This window comes from Gallinula chloropus (assembly GCF_964237585.1).
Source record: "Gallinula chloropus genome assembly, chromosome: 27".
NCBI classification, from domain to species: domain Eukaryota; kingdom Metazoa; phylum Chordata; class Aves; order Gruiformes; family Rallidae; genus Gallinula; species Gallinula chloropus.
Genome location: NC_140112.1, coordinates 1,149,012 through 1,162,360, shown reverse-complemented (window position 1 = coordinate 1,162,360; position 13,349 = coordinate 1,149,012). Strand labels below are relative to the sequence as shown.

The window sequence follows — 13,349 nt, the reverse complement described above, 5'->3', positions numbered from 1 at the left end:
AGCATCTGTACACTCTGCACCAGGGCTGACAGTCTGAGGCACTCATCTAGGTTACAAAGCCTGGAGACTGATCTCCCCATCTAAATAAAATTGGTGACTTCCATCTCCAATAAATTAATTTCAAATCAGATTGACTCAACCCAATGGCTGCAAGAACATAAACATAGTAATTCAAGTTTATCAGCCTAAGCTGCCCAGCCCTTGGAGCTCAGGCTATTCTGTCAGACCCCCAGTCTACAGCAGCAGCCTGTTAGTCTAAACTTAAAGCAATACCCCCCATCTAGTAGATTGATCACACCCCAGTCAGAGTTAAGAGTGAGTTTAGGGAATGGCAGCTGCACAAGCTGTGCCAGGCACTGCAGTGTTACCTGGGTGCTGCAGGGTTCCCAGACACAAGGAAGTTGAGGCATTTTCCCAACCACTGCTAAGGCCCCTGCTGAGCAGCCACATGCATCTTCAGCTTACACAGGCTGCAAGACTTGATATGAATCTTGCTCCTCTTAAATAAGGAATATAAACAAGGTTGAAATAGGACAGTGAGGAATTCTCCAGCTCAAATCCAGCCTTGGAGTCAGACTTTGATATCCTATAATCACATACAGTATTCAGTCATGATTACATACTGGCCTATTCCACCTTTGATCCTTCTGTGGGAGATTCCTCAATCACCCAGCTCCAAGAGAGAGCTGGAAATAGTTGGGTTGTGGTTTGCAGATCCTTGCCCTGTGTCCCAAAGCCCCAGCTCAGGTGATACAGGATTCAGGCAGAAGCTGTCTGCATCTGAAGACAACCTGTTTAGCCAAATCATCTCCTGTTACAGCAGCTTACATGGAAGGCAGAAGGATGGTAACTTGCACATCTGAACCTACAGACTCATGGCTTCTACAAAAGATTTAGTTTTAGAGACAGCTATTGTTTTACCCTGGCCAGCTAACCCAGAGTTTTGCTCCAAACAGCTTCAGGCAAAAGGTTGACTCCCCAGAAACCCAGAGAACAGGAACTGCAGTTCCTTTTGTGGGAGGACAAAGCAACACCAGGACAACTGCACAGCACCTGACAGAAGCAGCAGGTTCCTTATACCACAGCATACCCCTCTCAGGCATCTCTGCTCCTCCCAGCTTACAACATCTCCAAGTTACTTGCCCATGCTAAGTATAGAAGAAAACTAAAACCAAAGGTTGAGTTAGAGACATTGCAGCTTTTCTGAAGGATAATGTAAGGCTTGTTCCTGTTGCCTCCATCAGCTTTAGGGCTTGAAAAAGAAAAGTAATTAATTTATCTTCCAGCAAAAGCTCAAGCACATTCTCATATTGTATTCTGGTGGAAAGCTATTAGCTCTCCCAATAGCAATGTGTTAAGGACAAGAACTCACCTAAGTACAGATAGTTGAGTAAAATAACTTTGTTCTCAGAAAGAAATTCTATTTCCTGGACTGACTACTCACATGTAGTTAAAGCAGATACAGTGTCTGGACACTACAGATGTCTTGATTAAAGTAGTTTTTTATTTAACATGATTTACACTGCTACTGGAGAGGCAGTAAAGTGGCAGAGACATGCAATTTGCTTCCATTTTATTTAATATTCTTCACCTTCATCTTCTCCATCCATTGAGTCTGTGCCCACTTCTTCATAATCTTTCTCAAGAGCAGCCAAATCTTCCCGAGCCTCTGAGAACTCCCCCTCCTCCATCCCTTCTCCAACATACCAGTGAACAAAGGCACGTTTGGCATACATCAGATCAAACTTGTGGTCTAGACGAGCCCACGCTTCAGCAATGGCTGTGGTGTTGCTCAGCATGCACACTGCCCGCTGGACTTTGGCTAGGTCACCACCAGGAACCACTGTTGGTGGCTGGTAATTGATGCCAACCTAGGGTGAAAGGAGAAGACACCATGAATTTCCTGTGTGGCATTTGACAGGATTATAGTCAAAAGAGTCAGAGAATTGGATAAAGTGTTTTCACTCCTGGGAAAAGAGCTTTGTGTAAGAACTGAAGTCTCCATCTCTCTAAAAACTACAAAGTACCATACCAAGAAAACATACTCCATAAGAAGTATGAGGAGAGGCTGAGGGAGCTGGGCTGGTTCAGCCTAGAGAAGGCTGCAGGGGGACCTCATTGCAGCCTCCCAGTATGTGAAGGGAGCAGAGGAACAGGAGGGGAATCAACTTTTTAAAAGGGTAGACAACGGCAGGACAAGGGGGATGGATTAAAGCTGAAGGAAGGAAGGTTAAAATTAGATATTAGGGGGAAGTTCTTTCCAGAGAGTGGTGAGGGGCTGGAACAGGCTGCCCAGAGAGGGGGTGGGTGCCCCATCCCTGGGGGTGTTCAAGGCCAGGTTGGCTGGGGCCCTGGGCAACCTTGTGTAGCTCCAGGCCTGGAGGTTGGTGGCCCTGTCTGTGGCAGGGGGTTGGAGCTCTGTGACCCTTGGGGTCCCTTCCAATCCACACCATTCTATGATTCTATAACCCCAGAACAACAATCGAGAACTCTATTAAATAAACCATGCATAACTTGTGACTTGCCTTAAAACCAGTAGGACACCAGTCCACAAACTGGATCGTGCGCTTGGTTTTGATCGCAGCGATAGCAGCGTTGACATCCTTGGGGACCACATCCCCCCGGTACAGCATGCAGCAGGCCATGTACTTGCCATGGCGGGGGTCACACTTCACCATCTGGTTGGATGGCTCAAAGCAAGCGTTGGTGATCTCAGACACCGAGAGCTGCTCGTGATAGGCCTTCTCTGCTGAAATAATTGGGGAGTAGGTTACCAGTGGGAAGTGGATCCGGGGGTAAGGCACCAGGTTGGTTTGGAATTCAGTCAGATCCACGTTTAAGGCACCGTCGAATCTGAGGGAAGCGGTAATGGAAGAGACTATCTGACCAATGAGGCGGTTGAGGTTGGTGTAAGTCGGGCGCTCAATGTCCAGGTTCCTCCGGCAAATGTCATAGATGGCCTCATTGTCAACCATAAAGGCACAGTCAGAATGCTCCAGGGTGGTGTGGGTGGTCAGGATGGAGTTGTACGGCTCAACAACCGCTGTGGAGACCTGTGGTGCAGGGTAGATGGCGAATTCCAGTTTGGATTTCTTCCCATAGTCGACTGACAGGCGCTCCATCAGCAGGGAGGTGAAACCTGAGCCAGTGCCCCCCCCAAAGCTGTGGAAGATCAGGAAACCCTGCAGGCCTGTGCATTGATCAGCCTGAAAGAGAAAATACATGTGTTAGAGCAACTGTCTGGACATTAAGAATCCCAAAACAAGCTCAAGACAGGCAAGCCTGAATTCTGACACACACCAACTGCTCAAGCTTCAGGAAAGTAGTATTGACTTTCACTGAATCATCAACTAGTTTGCACTGGAAGGGAACTCAAAGCCCATCTAGTCCCCCCCATGCCATGGGCAGGGACACTCCCACCAGTCCAGGTGCCTTAAGTCCCATCCAACCCAGCCTTGAATCCTGCCAGGGATCCAGGAGCAGCCACAACCCCTGTGGGCACCCTGTGCCAGGGCCTCACCCCTCTTTGGGAAAGATTTCTTTCTACTAACTCATCCAAACCTCCATCTGTCCTCCTTCAGTTGAAAGCCATTATCCCTTGTTTTATCACTACATGCTCCTGTAAAAAATTCATTTGATTCATCCACCAATAATCAAGCAATTGCCTCAAAAAACCTTGTATCCTTGGCTATTTTAAGCCCCCTACATATTTGAGTGTGACCTCTCAGCTTCAAATTACAACTTCAAGACTTCCCCTACCTCCAGTTCTCAGACCAAGGCCATTAACAATGGCCACAAAACGCAGTAACATTCACAGAGCTACCTCTTAGACTGATTTGACATTTTCTACCTGCCCAAAAATGGAGCAACCCCATGGTAGAATTAGTGCTACAATCCTCTAAGAGTTGCAAGCAGTTCAGGGAAGTGAGCTGTCAAAATGTATTACACTCCCATTCCAGTTCAGATGAAGAAATTAAGACTGCCTTGCCCTCAGAAAGTGGCTCCTACTTCTTGATTCACAGCAGTGACAAGTCCTCCCAAAAGCTTGTAAAAAGAAATTACAGCCATATTTTTCAGGTCAAAGTACAGCCTGCTGCAAAGTTATCTTGGCTGTAATTAGATATGGTGGCAGAAAAGGAGAGAGTACTACCAGTTTTGATGTATAAAAGGTATATTTTTCAGTAAGCCTCACCTGGCATTCAATATTAGAACACCAGGGGGATACCCTGGGTTTTTGTGCAGTGAGAATTTCCTACCTGTGTGACACAAATCTGGTGAACTACATGCTTAGCAACCCTAAAAAGGGAAGTCTAACCTCCTAAGCTGACATCTTCATAAGTTTGCCATGTGATCAAAGACATGGGAGCCTGAAGCATCTCAACTTACTGATATTTATTCCTTTTGTTATTACCATAAAATTAATTCAGAAATTACAACAGCAGGAAATGCAAACAGGAGGCTAAACCACAGAAGCAAATACTCCTATTTAAACATCCTTGCAGGAGCCCCAGCCAGAGACCAATCCTTTTCCTGCAGGAATATGCAAATCAGAGTTCTCAGGCCTGGCTGTCTGAAGCTGAACATGAAACTACAGAATTTTGGGCATCTCATCAGCATCTGAGGTCACTTGAAAAATCATATCTGACAGGAATAATCCAACCATTCTCAGCTGGCTAAGAATAAAAACAGATGCAGACTAAGTCCACAGATTCTCCTACCATGGAATAAATTAAAACAGTTTATAAGGCCATGTATTTGACAACCTAATTGCCAAGTCCTGTAGAACAGGATGAAGATGTTTAAGAGTCTTTAGTGAAGAAAATTCTTACCAGTTTCCTGATTCGCTCTAGAACAAGATCAATTATCTCTTTCCCAACTGTGTAATGACCTCGAGCATAGTTGTTTGCAGCATCTTCTTTACCAGATATGAGTTGTTCTGGATGAAAGAGTTGCTTGTATGTCCCACTCCTAACTTCATCTGGGGAGACAAGGGAATTATTGTTTAGAAGTTAGTTTTCTATATAGAGCAGCTTTTTCAAACTTCTGAGGGTGGCCAGAATAAGGTACCTAAACCCTTAGAAATAAAAAGCAGCTTGATTGCCACCTATCAGTAGGTAACAATATACTTAGCACAGCAAACATTGAGTACCTAAAAAATTAAGCTACTGCTTAAGGAACTGCCCAATTTACATATAAATTTTGAATTGCTCTGACAGATCAGAAGTGTCAACTGGACTGTAGCAGCAGAAGCATTCTTCCACAGTTGAACACCACTTAAGGCCCACCTTGCAATCAGCATCTTAAATCCAACTTTCCAAGCCCTCCAGCATGTTGCCTTATTGCTCATGCAGCTGTGGACATCAAAACCTACACTGCTTCCCTGTCCCCTTCTTGCCCTTCATTGTACTTTCTACTGAGGGTACACAAAAGTGTTCAAAAGAAACAGGAAATTATCTTGGAGATATTCATAGAATCCCAGACTGGTCTGGGTTGGAAGGGACCCCAAGGATCACAGAGCTCCAACCCCCTGCCACAGGCAGGGACACCAACCTCCAGGCCTGGAGCTACACAAGGTTGCCCAGGGCCCCATCCAACCTGGCCTGGAACACCCACAGGGATGGGGCACCCACCCCCTCTCTGGGCAGCCTGTTCCAGCCCCTCACCACCCTCTTAGTCAGTTATTCCAGCACTGAGCTGTAAGGTCCAGCAGAAATGGCTCTTATGTAGCAACAGTGCAAATGGGCACACTCCATCCCCAGTGAGCAACAGATCTGAAGAGTGATTTAGAGTTATTATATCCACTAATTAACAGAAAAATGCACTTACATCACAGGTTAAAGCTCTGTCCTACCACAAAGGTACAAAAGACACTCAGCATAGCTCTGTCTCTGGTTTAGCTCAAGCCACTTTTGAGTCCTTTGCTAAAGCAGTACTGCATCCTTTAAAGTCAGGTGGAAAGCAAAGTTATAGTAACTACAGCTGAAACTGCCTGTTTGCATATATTCTTTTTAATCTGAAAAAAGAGTGACAAAGACAAGCAAGTAAACTTCAAGATTTAAAAATACAGTTACTACCTGAAACAACTGACACTGACTCATTACCACTGCAGTTTGCAATGAGATACTCTAAGGTATTTCCATGGTGGAATTCAAAACACTTTGGAGAAGTCTACCTATCAAAATTCCTATGGTTGGGACTTCCATACCAGTGTTAACACTCCAAGTTAAAGGAGAAATATGGGTAAAAGGGGGAAATATGGAATCTAAAGGTGTAAGATGGGGCAACATGAGTCAAGCTGGTCCTGGGGAAGTAACAAAAGAGTTAAGAGGATCAGTTATTGTACTGCAAAATTGTGCTGAATGAAGAATGCCATTAAAGGGACAGCTAAACCAAGCCTTCCCCTGGACACACTTTTTCATGCTTGTGTTGAAGTCCCAGACAGTAACGTGTCCTATTTCTTGGAGGAAAGTTCAGTGGTATTTTACCCCATCCACAGGCCTAGTGTACATGTACAGCAGCTCTGCTGCTTTTTGCTAAGAGCAGCACTGATCTGGAAGCTCCAGAAATCCCTGGTGTACACGTGGCAGCTGCAGAGTTGCTGTGTACACAAGTGATACTAGCCCTGCTCAGGAAACTGGATCAATAATGTTCAAACAGGCAGGGCAGTAGAAGAGAACACTACTCCCCAAAAGGCACATGATATAACAAAATCCAAACTGGTTTAGTATTACCAGGTATTTCTTAAGACAGTCTTTCACCCATCTCTACATACTACACTTGCATCATCAAGTGCTGGAACATTTCCTTTTGCCATGTGTCCCAAGGCTCAGCAGCAACTCCCCCCCAGAGGCAAGGTGAGAGCTTTGCCACCTGCTCTCCCTCACCTCATTTCTCAGCCTTTTCTGGTTGCTCAGAGCCACCACCTGGCCAGCAGCAGAGGAAGCAACACCCACAAGGCTCAAGAAAACCAGAAGCCAGACCTATAACAGCTCCTGGGGAGCCAGTGTATGGTCAAGGGTGCTTTGGGTTACTCAAATTCAGTCCAAAACTCCCACCCTTGACTTGCCCAACTGCCTTCTGCTCTCCTGCATAAGCACATTCTACCATTATAAAGCTCTGAAAGAATTTGGGGTGTTACAGTGAAAATGAGCTACAAGAGGTTTGGGTATCCAGGAGTAGCTTAAGACTACATCTCCCCTAAGACACTCATCTTTCTGCAGTACACAGAGAGTTGGAAAGGGGAGATAAGCACAGCAACTGTGTAAGCAGAGACAACACACACTTCTATGAGAGCCCCAAATCACCAAAGGGAAGACAGCCACACAAACAGCTCTAGCAGAATGACTTCAGGCACATAGGCTGGTGAGAGCAGAACCAAGATGACACAAGTGTATGGTGAAACTTGGGGAGCTCACTTTGGGCTGGCAGTGTGGCTGCTGCCACAGAAAGTGGGATCAGGCAGTGGCTGATGGGTGGGATCACAGCTGAATACTAAGCCAGTGGTGCCCAACCTTGGGATACAAGTGATTTTCAGAGTGAGTGGGTTGTTATTCAAAGGGAAGGCAGCACAAAGCTGAAATACATGTATGGAAGCACTGACTTTAGGCTGGCAACTGAGACTCATCACTACAAGCACTATTCAAGCTACAGGCAGTAGAATATTGTTTTGGGAAGGCACAGGAATTATTCCTATGTGCAAAAAGAAATCTGCTTAATGATACATACACACTTTTACAAGGTTCCTGTTGACTCTTGTACACGTCATGCCATATTGTTTCAAGAGGATATAACTAGTTCCTTGTGTAGGTTGTGAGACTCAGAAGACCCATTTAGTTCCAGAGGCTGGCAGCAGGTAGCATTTAAATTCTTTAGAGCTCCAGAGCACACATTTGCCAGTCCCAGTGAATGTAGAGCCACACATTTTCCATTACATGGAAGATATAAGGCAAGCTTCACATAGCAAAGGATTAAAGCCCCAAAGTATTTTACAGAGCTGGAGAAATGGATCACTCAGTAAAAAAAAAAGTGTGTAAGTTAAACCAAATCCTACAGTATGTTCCACAGGTCACTTTACCTATTACTGCTGGTTCAAGGTCCACAAACACAGCACGAGGGACATGTTTTCCTGCACCAGTCTCACTGAAGAAGGTGTTGAAGGAGTCGTCCCCCCCTCCGATGGTCTTGTCGCTGGGCATGGTGCCGTTGGGCTGGATGCCATGCTCCAGGCAGTACAGCTCCCAGCACGCGTTGCCGATCTGCACTCCAGCTTGACCAACGTGGACTGAGATGCACTCACGCTGCAGGGAGAAAGAGAATGGATCATTCAAAGGGAACAGCGGTGTCCTTGTTTAGAAAACATTAGCACACACAGCTTGAAGTCCCCCTGTCACAACGCTGTTAAAACATTGGTCTTATTGTCTTGGTGTTAGGGCCATTTGGCACTAAATACAGAACACAAATGCCTCTTTCAGGCATCATCCACCTAGAAAGACCCTTTGGGACATTTCTCATTTGTTCATAGAATCCCAGACTGGTCTGGGTTGGAAGGGACCCCAAGGATCACAGAGCTCCAATCCCCTGCCACAGGCAGGGACACCAACCTCCAGGCCTGGAGCTACACAAGGTTGCCCAGGGCCCCATCCAACCTGGCCTTGAACACCCCCAGGGATGGGGCACCCACCCCCTCTCTGGGCAGCCTTTTTGTTGTTCCTATCCTCAAGCAGGAAGAGTTTGAACAACTCTAAATCCTTCAGACATCTCCTCTCTTCATAAACACTTTTTAGAAAAACCAATGACTACACTTAGGCTGTTGATAAGTGTCACAAAACCTTCCCCCCTCCAGAACTCCAGCCCCAGGAGCCACATGAGCGCAGCCACCAGATGGAGCAAAAGCCTCCTGCAAGATCCAGGGCCATTTTATTTAACATATATGAAGTGAGAAAAAATTATTCTCCTGATCATTATGGGGAATTGCCATTCTGTAAGTCTTTGCCTAATGACACCCTTAATGTCCCTTCATAAATATGGAGCATCAGGCTTCACATCAGACTGATATATGCAAAGGACAAAGCTCCTCAACACTAGACAAAACTCAACCTCACTTAACCTATGTCAGCAAAAGGCCCTATTCTTACCAATTTATGTATTCCCAAGTTTCTGATGATGTTCACAGCACAAACCCAGCTTCCTTACTATTTCAGCATAGGGTTTTGAATATTAAAAGCCAAATCACAGTGGAGCCATCTCTCAAGTTCTGTCCATCTGTGGCATTTTATATTTGATTTTTGGGCTTGAAGAAGAGTTAAACACATTCTAGAAGAGCCTGCATATAGGACAGTTTTGAGTAACATTCACAATTATGTTCAGACCCTATGACTGGGTGACACAATTCATTTCTCCCCTGAAATTGCAGGATAAGTAGGACCTGGAGCTGCCTAGTCTACATCAGTAGTCAATACAGGAAAGCAGGAGTATAGTCCTTTAAATGTCCCTGGAAACACCAGGAAGTCAAATTCTGTATTTGGCAAAAAGTCACCTGTTCTCAGCCCCAGCACTGAACAGCTCAGAACTGCTGTTTTGTAGCTCCCCATCCAAGCTGTGTATTCAGACATACAGCTTCCAGGAGAGCAATCCACATCCTCTGAAACAAGCCTTACTCAAAGCTGCTGCCAAACTACCAAGGCATTACCCCATCACAGTGCAAGCCAAAGCACTGGGCTTGGTACCATTCTGCAATAGGAGAGGACAGCCAACCTACACACTGGAAAAAGGGCAACAGGAAAAACAGCTCCAGCATGCCTCCCAAAAAGGCTGCACTGTCACTGAGAAGCTGGGCCATGGCAATGAATTTGGCCACCTCACCCTTTCAGAACAGGCAGCCTACATCTCTTCTAAAAGAAAAGGAGAAAGTAGAGCTCTATCACCACTTCAGCCTGGTGTAGAGGTCCTATCAGTGATCTAAGCTTTGTCAGTGAAGCTCCCAGGCAGCTGGGGAAGGTCACTGCAAGGCAGCATGCAGGGCTGGCATGGCCAAGCACTGTGACTGTGTGGAAGACATCAGACTCTACATGAGCTTCCCAGCATGGAGTGAACTAGCACCCCTACCTCAAACTATACAAAGCAACAACAATCATTCACATTTGAAAGAACATTTAAGCCTCTGGAAGCACAGCTTGGGCAACACAGCCCCAGACCAGGTCCTCCAGGCATCATACTGAACACACAGCACATGAACTTTGACAAGGTACAAAGTTCAGCACTGGGGGCAGAGCAATTCCCCACCTCAGTACAAAGCAGCAATTAACTGAGAAGCAGCCCTGCTGAAAAGATCCTGGGGGTTACCACAGAAACCATCCTGAATGTTCAGCAAGGCATTCTCATCCTCAGTAGGAGACTATGGCCAGCACACCAAGACCCCTCTCTGCTTCAGGGTTCAAGTCTGAAGATGCTGGCAGATTCCAGTTGGGAAAAGCTTCTGCAGTAGCACAGCCCTGGAAAGGTGGGAAAGGATCTTCTCCATCCTTGGAGTTTTGTAACACTTGGCAAGACAAAGTCAGTCCCAAACACTTGACCTGGTGCTGCTGTTAGCCCTGCTTTGTGAGATCTTTCAACTGCTTCCCTGCAACTGTACCAAGTACTTCAGTAGCACATGGAGATTTAACAAAACAAACCTCTGTTAGACACTAAGATTGTGCCTGTTTTGCTCTGCACAGCCTTTCCACAGCAGCAGGTCTTTTCCAAGAGTGCTAAAACAGAAGAAAACTTGAGCCTTGAATGTATAATCAAGTTGCAAAGCCAGGCAAGAGAACTGCCACAGCTCTGTGATGCTGATGGAAAGCCAAGTTTCATGGGAATGGCAGTACCAGCTCAGACCAAGTTCAACAACACACTATAGAGAGGAACATGTTTTCCCTAGGATGGAATCCAAGGCAAACTGAATCCTTCACAGAGGTGAAGCACTGCATTCACACTCTTAATTTGGCTTAATTTAAAAAAATGCAACCACAGCAGCCCCCAAAGAAGGGTAAAAACAAGGTAAGGACATCAGCACATCCTTCCAATACTCTGTTTTCAGTTAAACAAGTATTTCACATGCACATCCTCCCTACAGAAGCAGTCTGATACATATTCATACCCATGTAACCTTCTGACATCCACCATCTCTTTTTGATAACATATACAGGGCCAGCACCAACACAGGGAAGGACCTCATGCTTGTCCCCAAAACTCCAGCTGGCAGCTCATTTGTTGTGCCACACAGCTCAACAGCTGAACTCAGTCCTCTATCATGTCCCAACCCTTTATCACACCTTTCAGAAATGCCTTCATAATAGGTTGACCCTGGCTGGAGGCCAGGTGCCCAAAGCCACTATTACACCCCCTCTGCAACAAAAGGCTTGTGGGTCAAAATAGGGACAAGAAGAGAGAATTCACCAACTACCACCACAGTCAAGACAGACTTAACTTAGGAAAAAATTAATCTGATTTATTACCAAGTAAAACAGTGTAGGATGAGAAATAAAATATTAAAACACCTCACCCCATCCCTCAATTTTCCCCAGGTTTAATTTTACCCCTGAATTCCTCTCCTATCCCCCATCCCCAGCAGCAGAGGGACAAGGAATGGGGGTTGCAGTCAGTTCCCCACACATTGTCTCTGCCTCTCTTCCCCTACTCCAGCATGCAGTCCTTCTCATGGGACAGTCCTCCATGAACTCTCTCTTCCCACAGAGAGCAGCTCTGAACTACCCCAGCACAGGTCTGTTCCACAGGGTGCAGAACTTCAGGAACAGACTGCTTTAGCATGGGTCCCCCACGAGGTCATAAGTGCTGCCATCAAACCTGCTCCAGCATGGAATCCTCCTCTCCTTGAGCTGCAGAGCCTGCCAGGAGCTTATTCAGATTTCCCAAGAGTCACAGCATCCTTCATTTGCCTCCACCTGCTCCACCAGGGAGGTGAGGGCAGGCTGCCTCCACAGGCTGCAATGGAATCTCTGCTCCAGTGCCTGCAGCACCTAATCCATCTCCTTCTGCACTGACCTAGGTGCCTGCAAAGTTTCTCACGTGTTCTCACTCCCCTCTCTGGCTGTAAGAGCTGCCACTCTCTTGTTGTTCTTCAATGTGTCATCCCAGAGGCACCAGCACCACTGCCTGGCCTGGCCAGGGGCGAGTCTGTCATGGGGCTGCCCCTGGCTCTATCAGACCGAGGGGAACCTTCCAGCAGCTTCTCACAGAAGTCCCCTGTAGCCCCCTCAGTACAGAGCCTTGCCTTGCCAGCCCAAACCCCCTCCGAGGCTGATTTACAAGGCCATATACCACCCCAGCTCTATTACAGAGCCAGTCCCACCAAGTCCTTCGGGCAACCTGCCCACCAGCCCGCCCTCCCCGAACTGCCTCACGCCTCGGCCGGCACCTGGCTCCACCGGCGGGCGGGACCAGCGGAGAGCAGCGAACGGCACCTCCAGAAGCACCAGTGCCACGGCCTCCCCCGCCGCCCCAGAGCCTAAGGAGACCCTCCCCCCCCCCACCCACCTCAACAGGTCCCCGTGAGAGCCCCCCTGGCGCTGCCCTCCCGCCTCACCACCGCGCCCGGGCTGGGTGCCCCGCCACGTCCCGCCCCGGGGACAGAGAGCCCGTCCCAGTCCCGGGCTCCCCGCTGCCGCCGAGGAGTCACCTCTGAGGGAGCCGCCAGCCCCAGCCTGGCGGGGTGGGGTGGGGGTCCCGCCGTCCCCAGGGAGAGCCGCCCCGCCGCGGGCCGCCATGATCTCAGAGGAGCCGCCACCATTTTGGGACGAGGCGACACGGCCCGGGGCTCGTCCCCGCTCCCTCCCGGGGCCAGGACGGAGTCCCCCGCCCCTACCCCCACCTCAGCGCGGCACTAGGACCCCCCCTTCCCCTCTCACCATGGCTCGGGCCGGCGGCGGGCAGCGCTGTGAGCGGCAGACGCGCAACGAGTCTGGGCAGCACCGTGAACGCGGCCGCGTTTCCCGGGCCCAGTTTATATAGGGAAGGGGAGGGGGCGGGGCGGCTGCCTGCCCGCGCCTGGTTTCATCGGCGAGACCTCTCAGGGAGGCGTGTTCCCGCCGCGCAGCCATTGGGTGCTTCTGCCTGCAGGCCGTCCGCTCCACCAATCGCAGCCGGGAGGTGGTCGCGTGGAAGGCGCCCTCCTGCGCGCCATTGGGTGGCAGATACGAATTTCACCTTTCCGCACTGGCGATTGGTCCATTCGTAAGCAGGGGCGGGGCGGAGGCGGGGGTTGCTCTTCCCGCCAATGGAGCTAAAAGCCCCTCTCTGGCCCGGCCGCTCGGCTGCGGGTTGTGCTGGGTTCTTGGGCCGGGCTCGGGGCAGCT

The 13,349-nt window shown here is 48.4% G+C and overlaps 1 protein-coding gene across 1 annotated transcript; it reads right to left on the bottom strand.

The window, feature by feature from the left end:
- Window positions 1-1,484: 1,484 nt before the first annotated feature.
- On the bottom strand, window positions 1,485-12,948 carry LOC311201565 (tubulin alpha-1C chain-like). The gene is made up of 5 exons (XM_084275974.1): window positions 12,903-12,948; window positions 8,075-8,297; window positions 4,830-4,978; window positions 2,526-3,206; window positions 1,485-1,871 (listed from the first exon to the last, which is right to left on the bottom strand). The coding sequence occupies exons 1-5, from the start codon at window positions 12,903-12,905 to the stop codon at window positions 1,578-1,580; spliced, it is 1,350 nt and encodes a 449-aa protein (XP_084132100.1). The 5' UTR covers window positions 12,906-12,948; the 3' UTR covers window positions 1,485-1,577.
- Between the last annotated feature and the right edge of the window lie 401 nt (window positions 12,949-13,349).

Excerpts from the sequence above, each read along its gene's own strand:
- LOC311201565 (XM_084275974.1), bottom strand. Across the intron at positions 4,979-8,074 it reads CCTTGAACCAGCAGTAATAG|ATGAAGTTAGGAGTGGGACA; the intron begins GTAAAGTGACCT and ends TTGTCTCCCCAG. Across the intron at positions 1,872-2,525 it reads GGTGTCCTACTGGTTTTAAG|GTTGGCATCAATTACCAGCC; the intron begins GCAAGTCACAAG and ends CTTTCACCCTAG.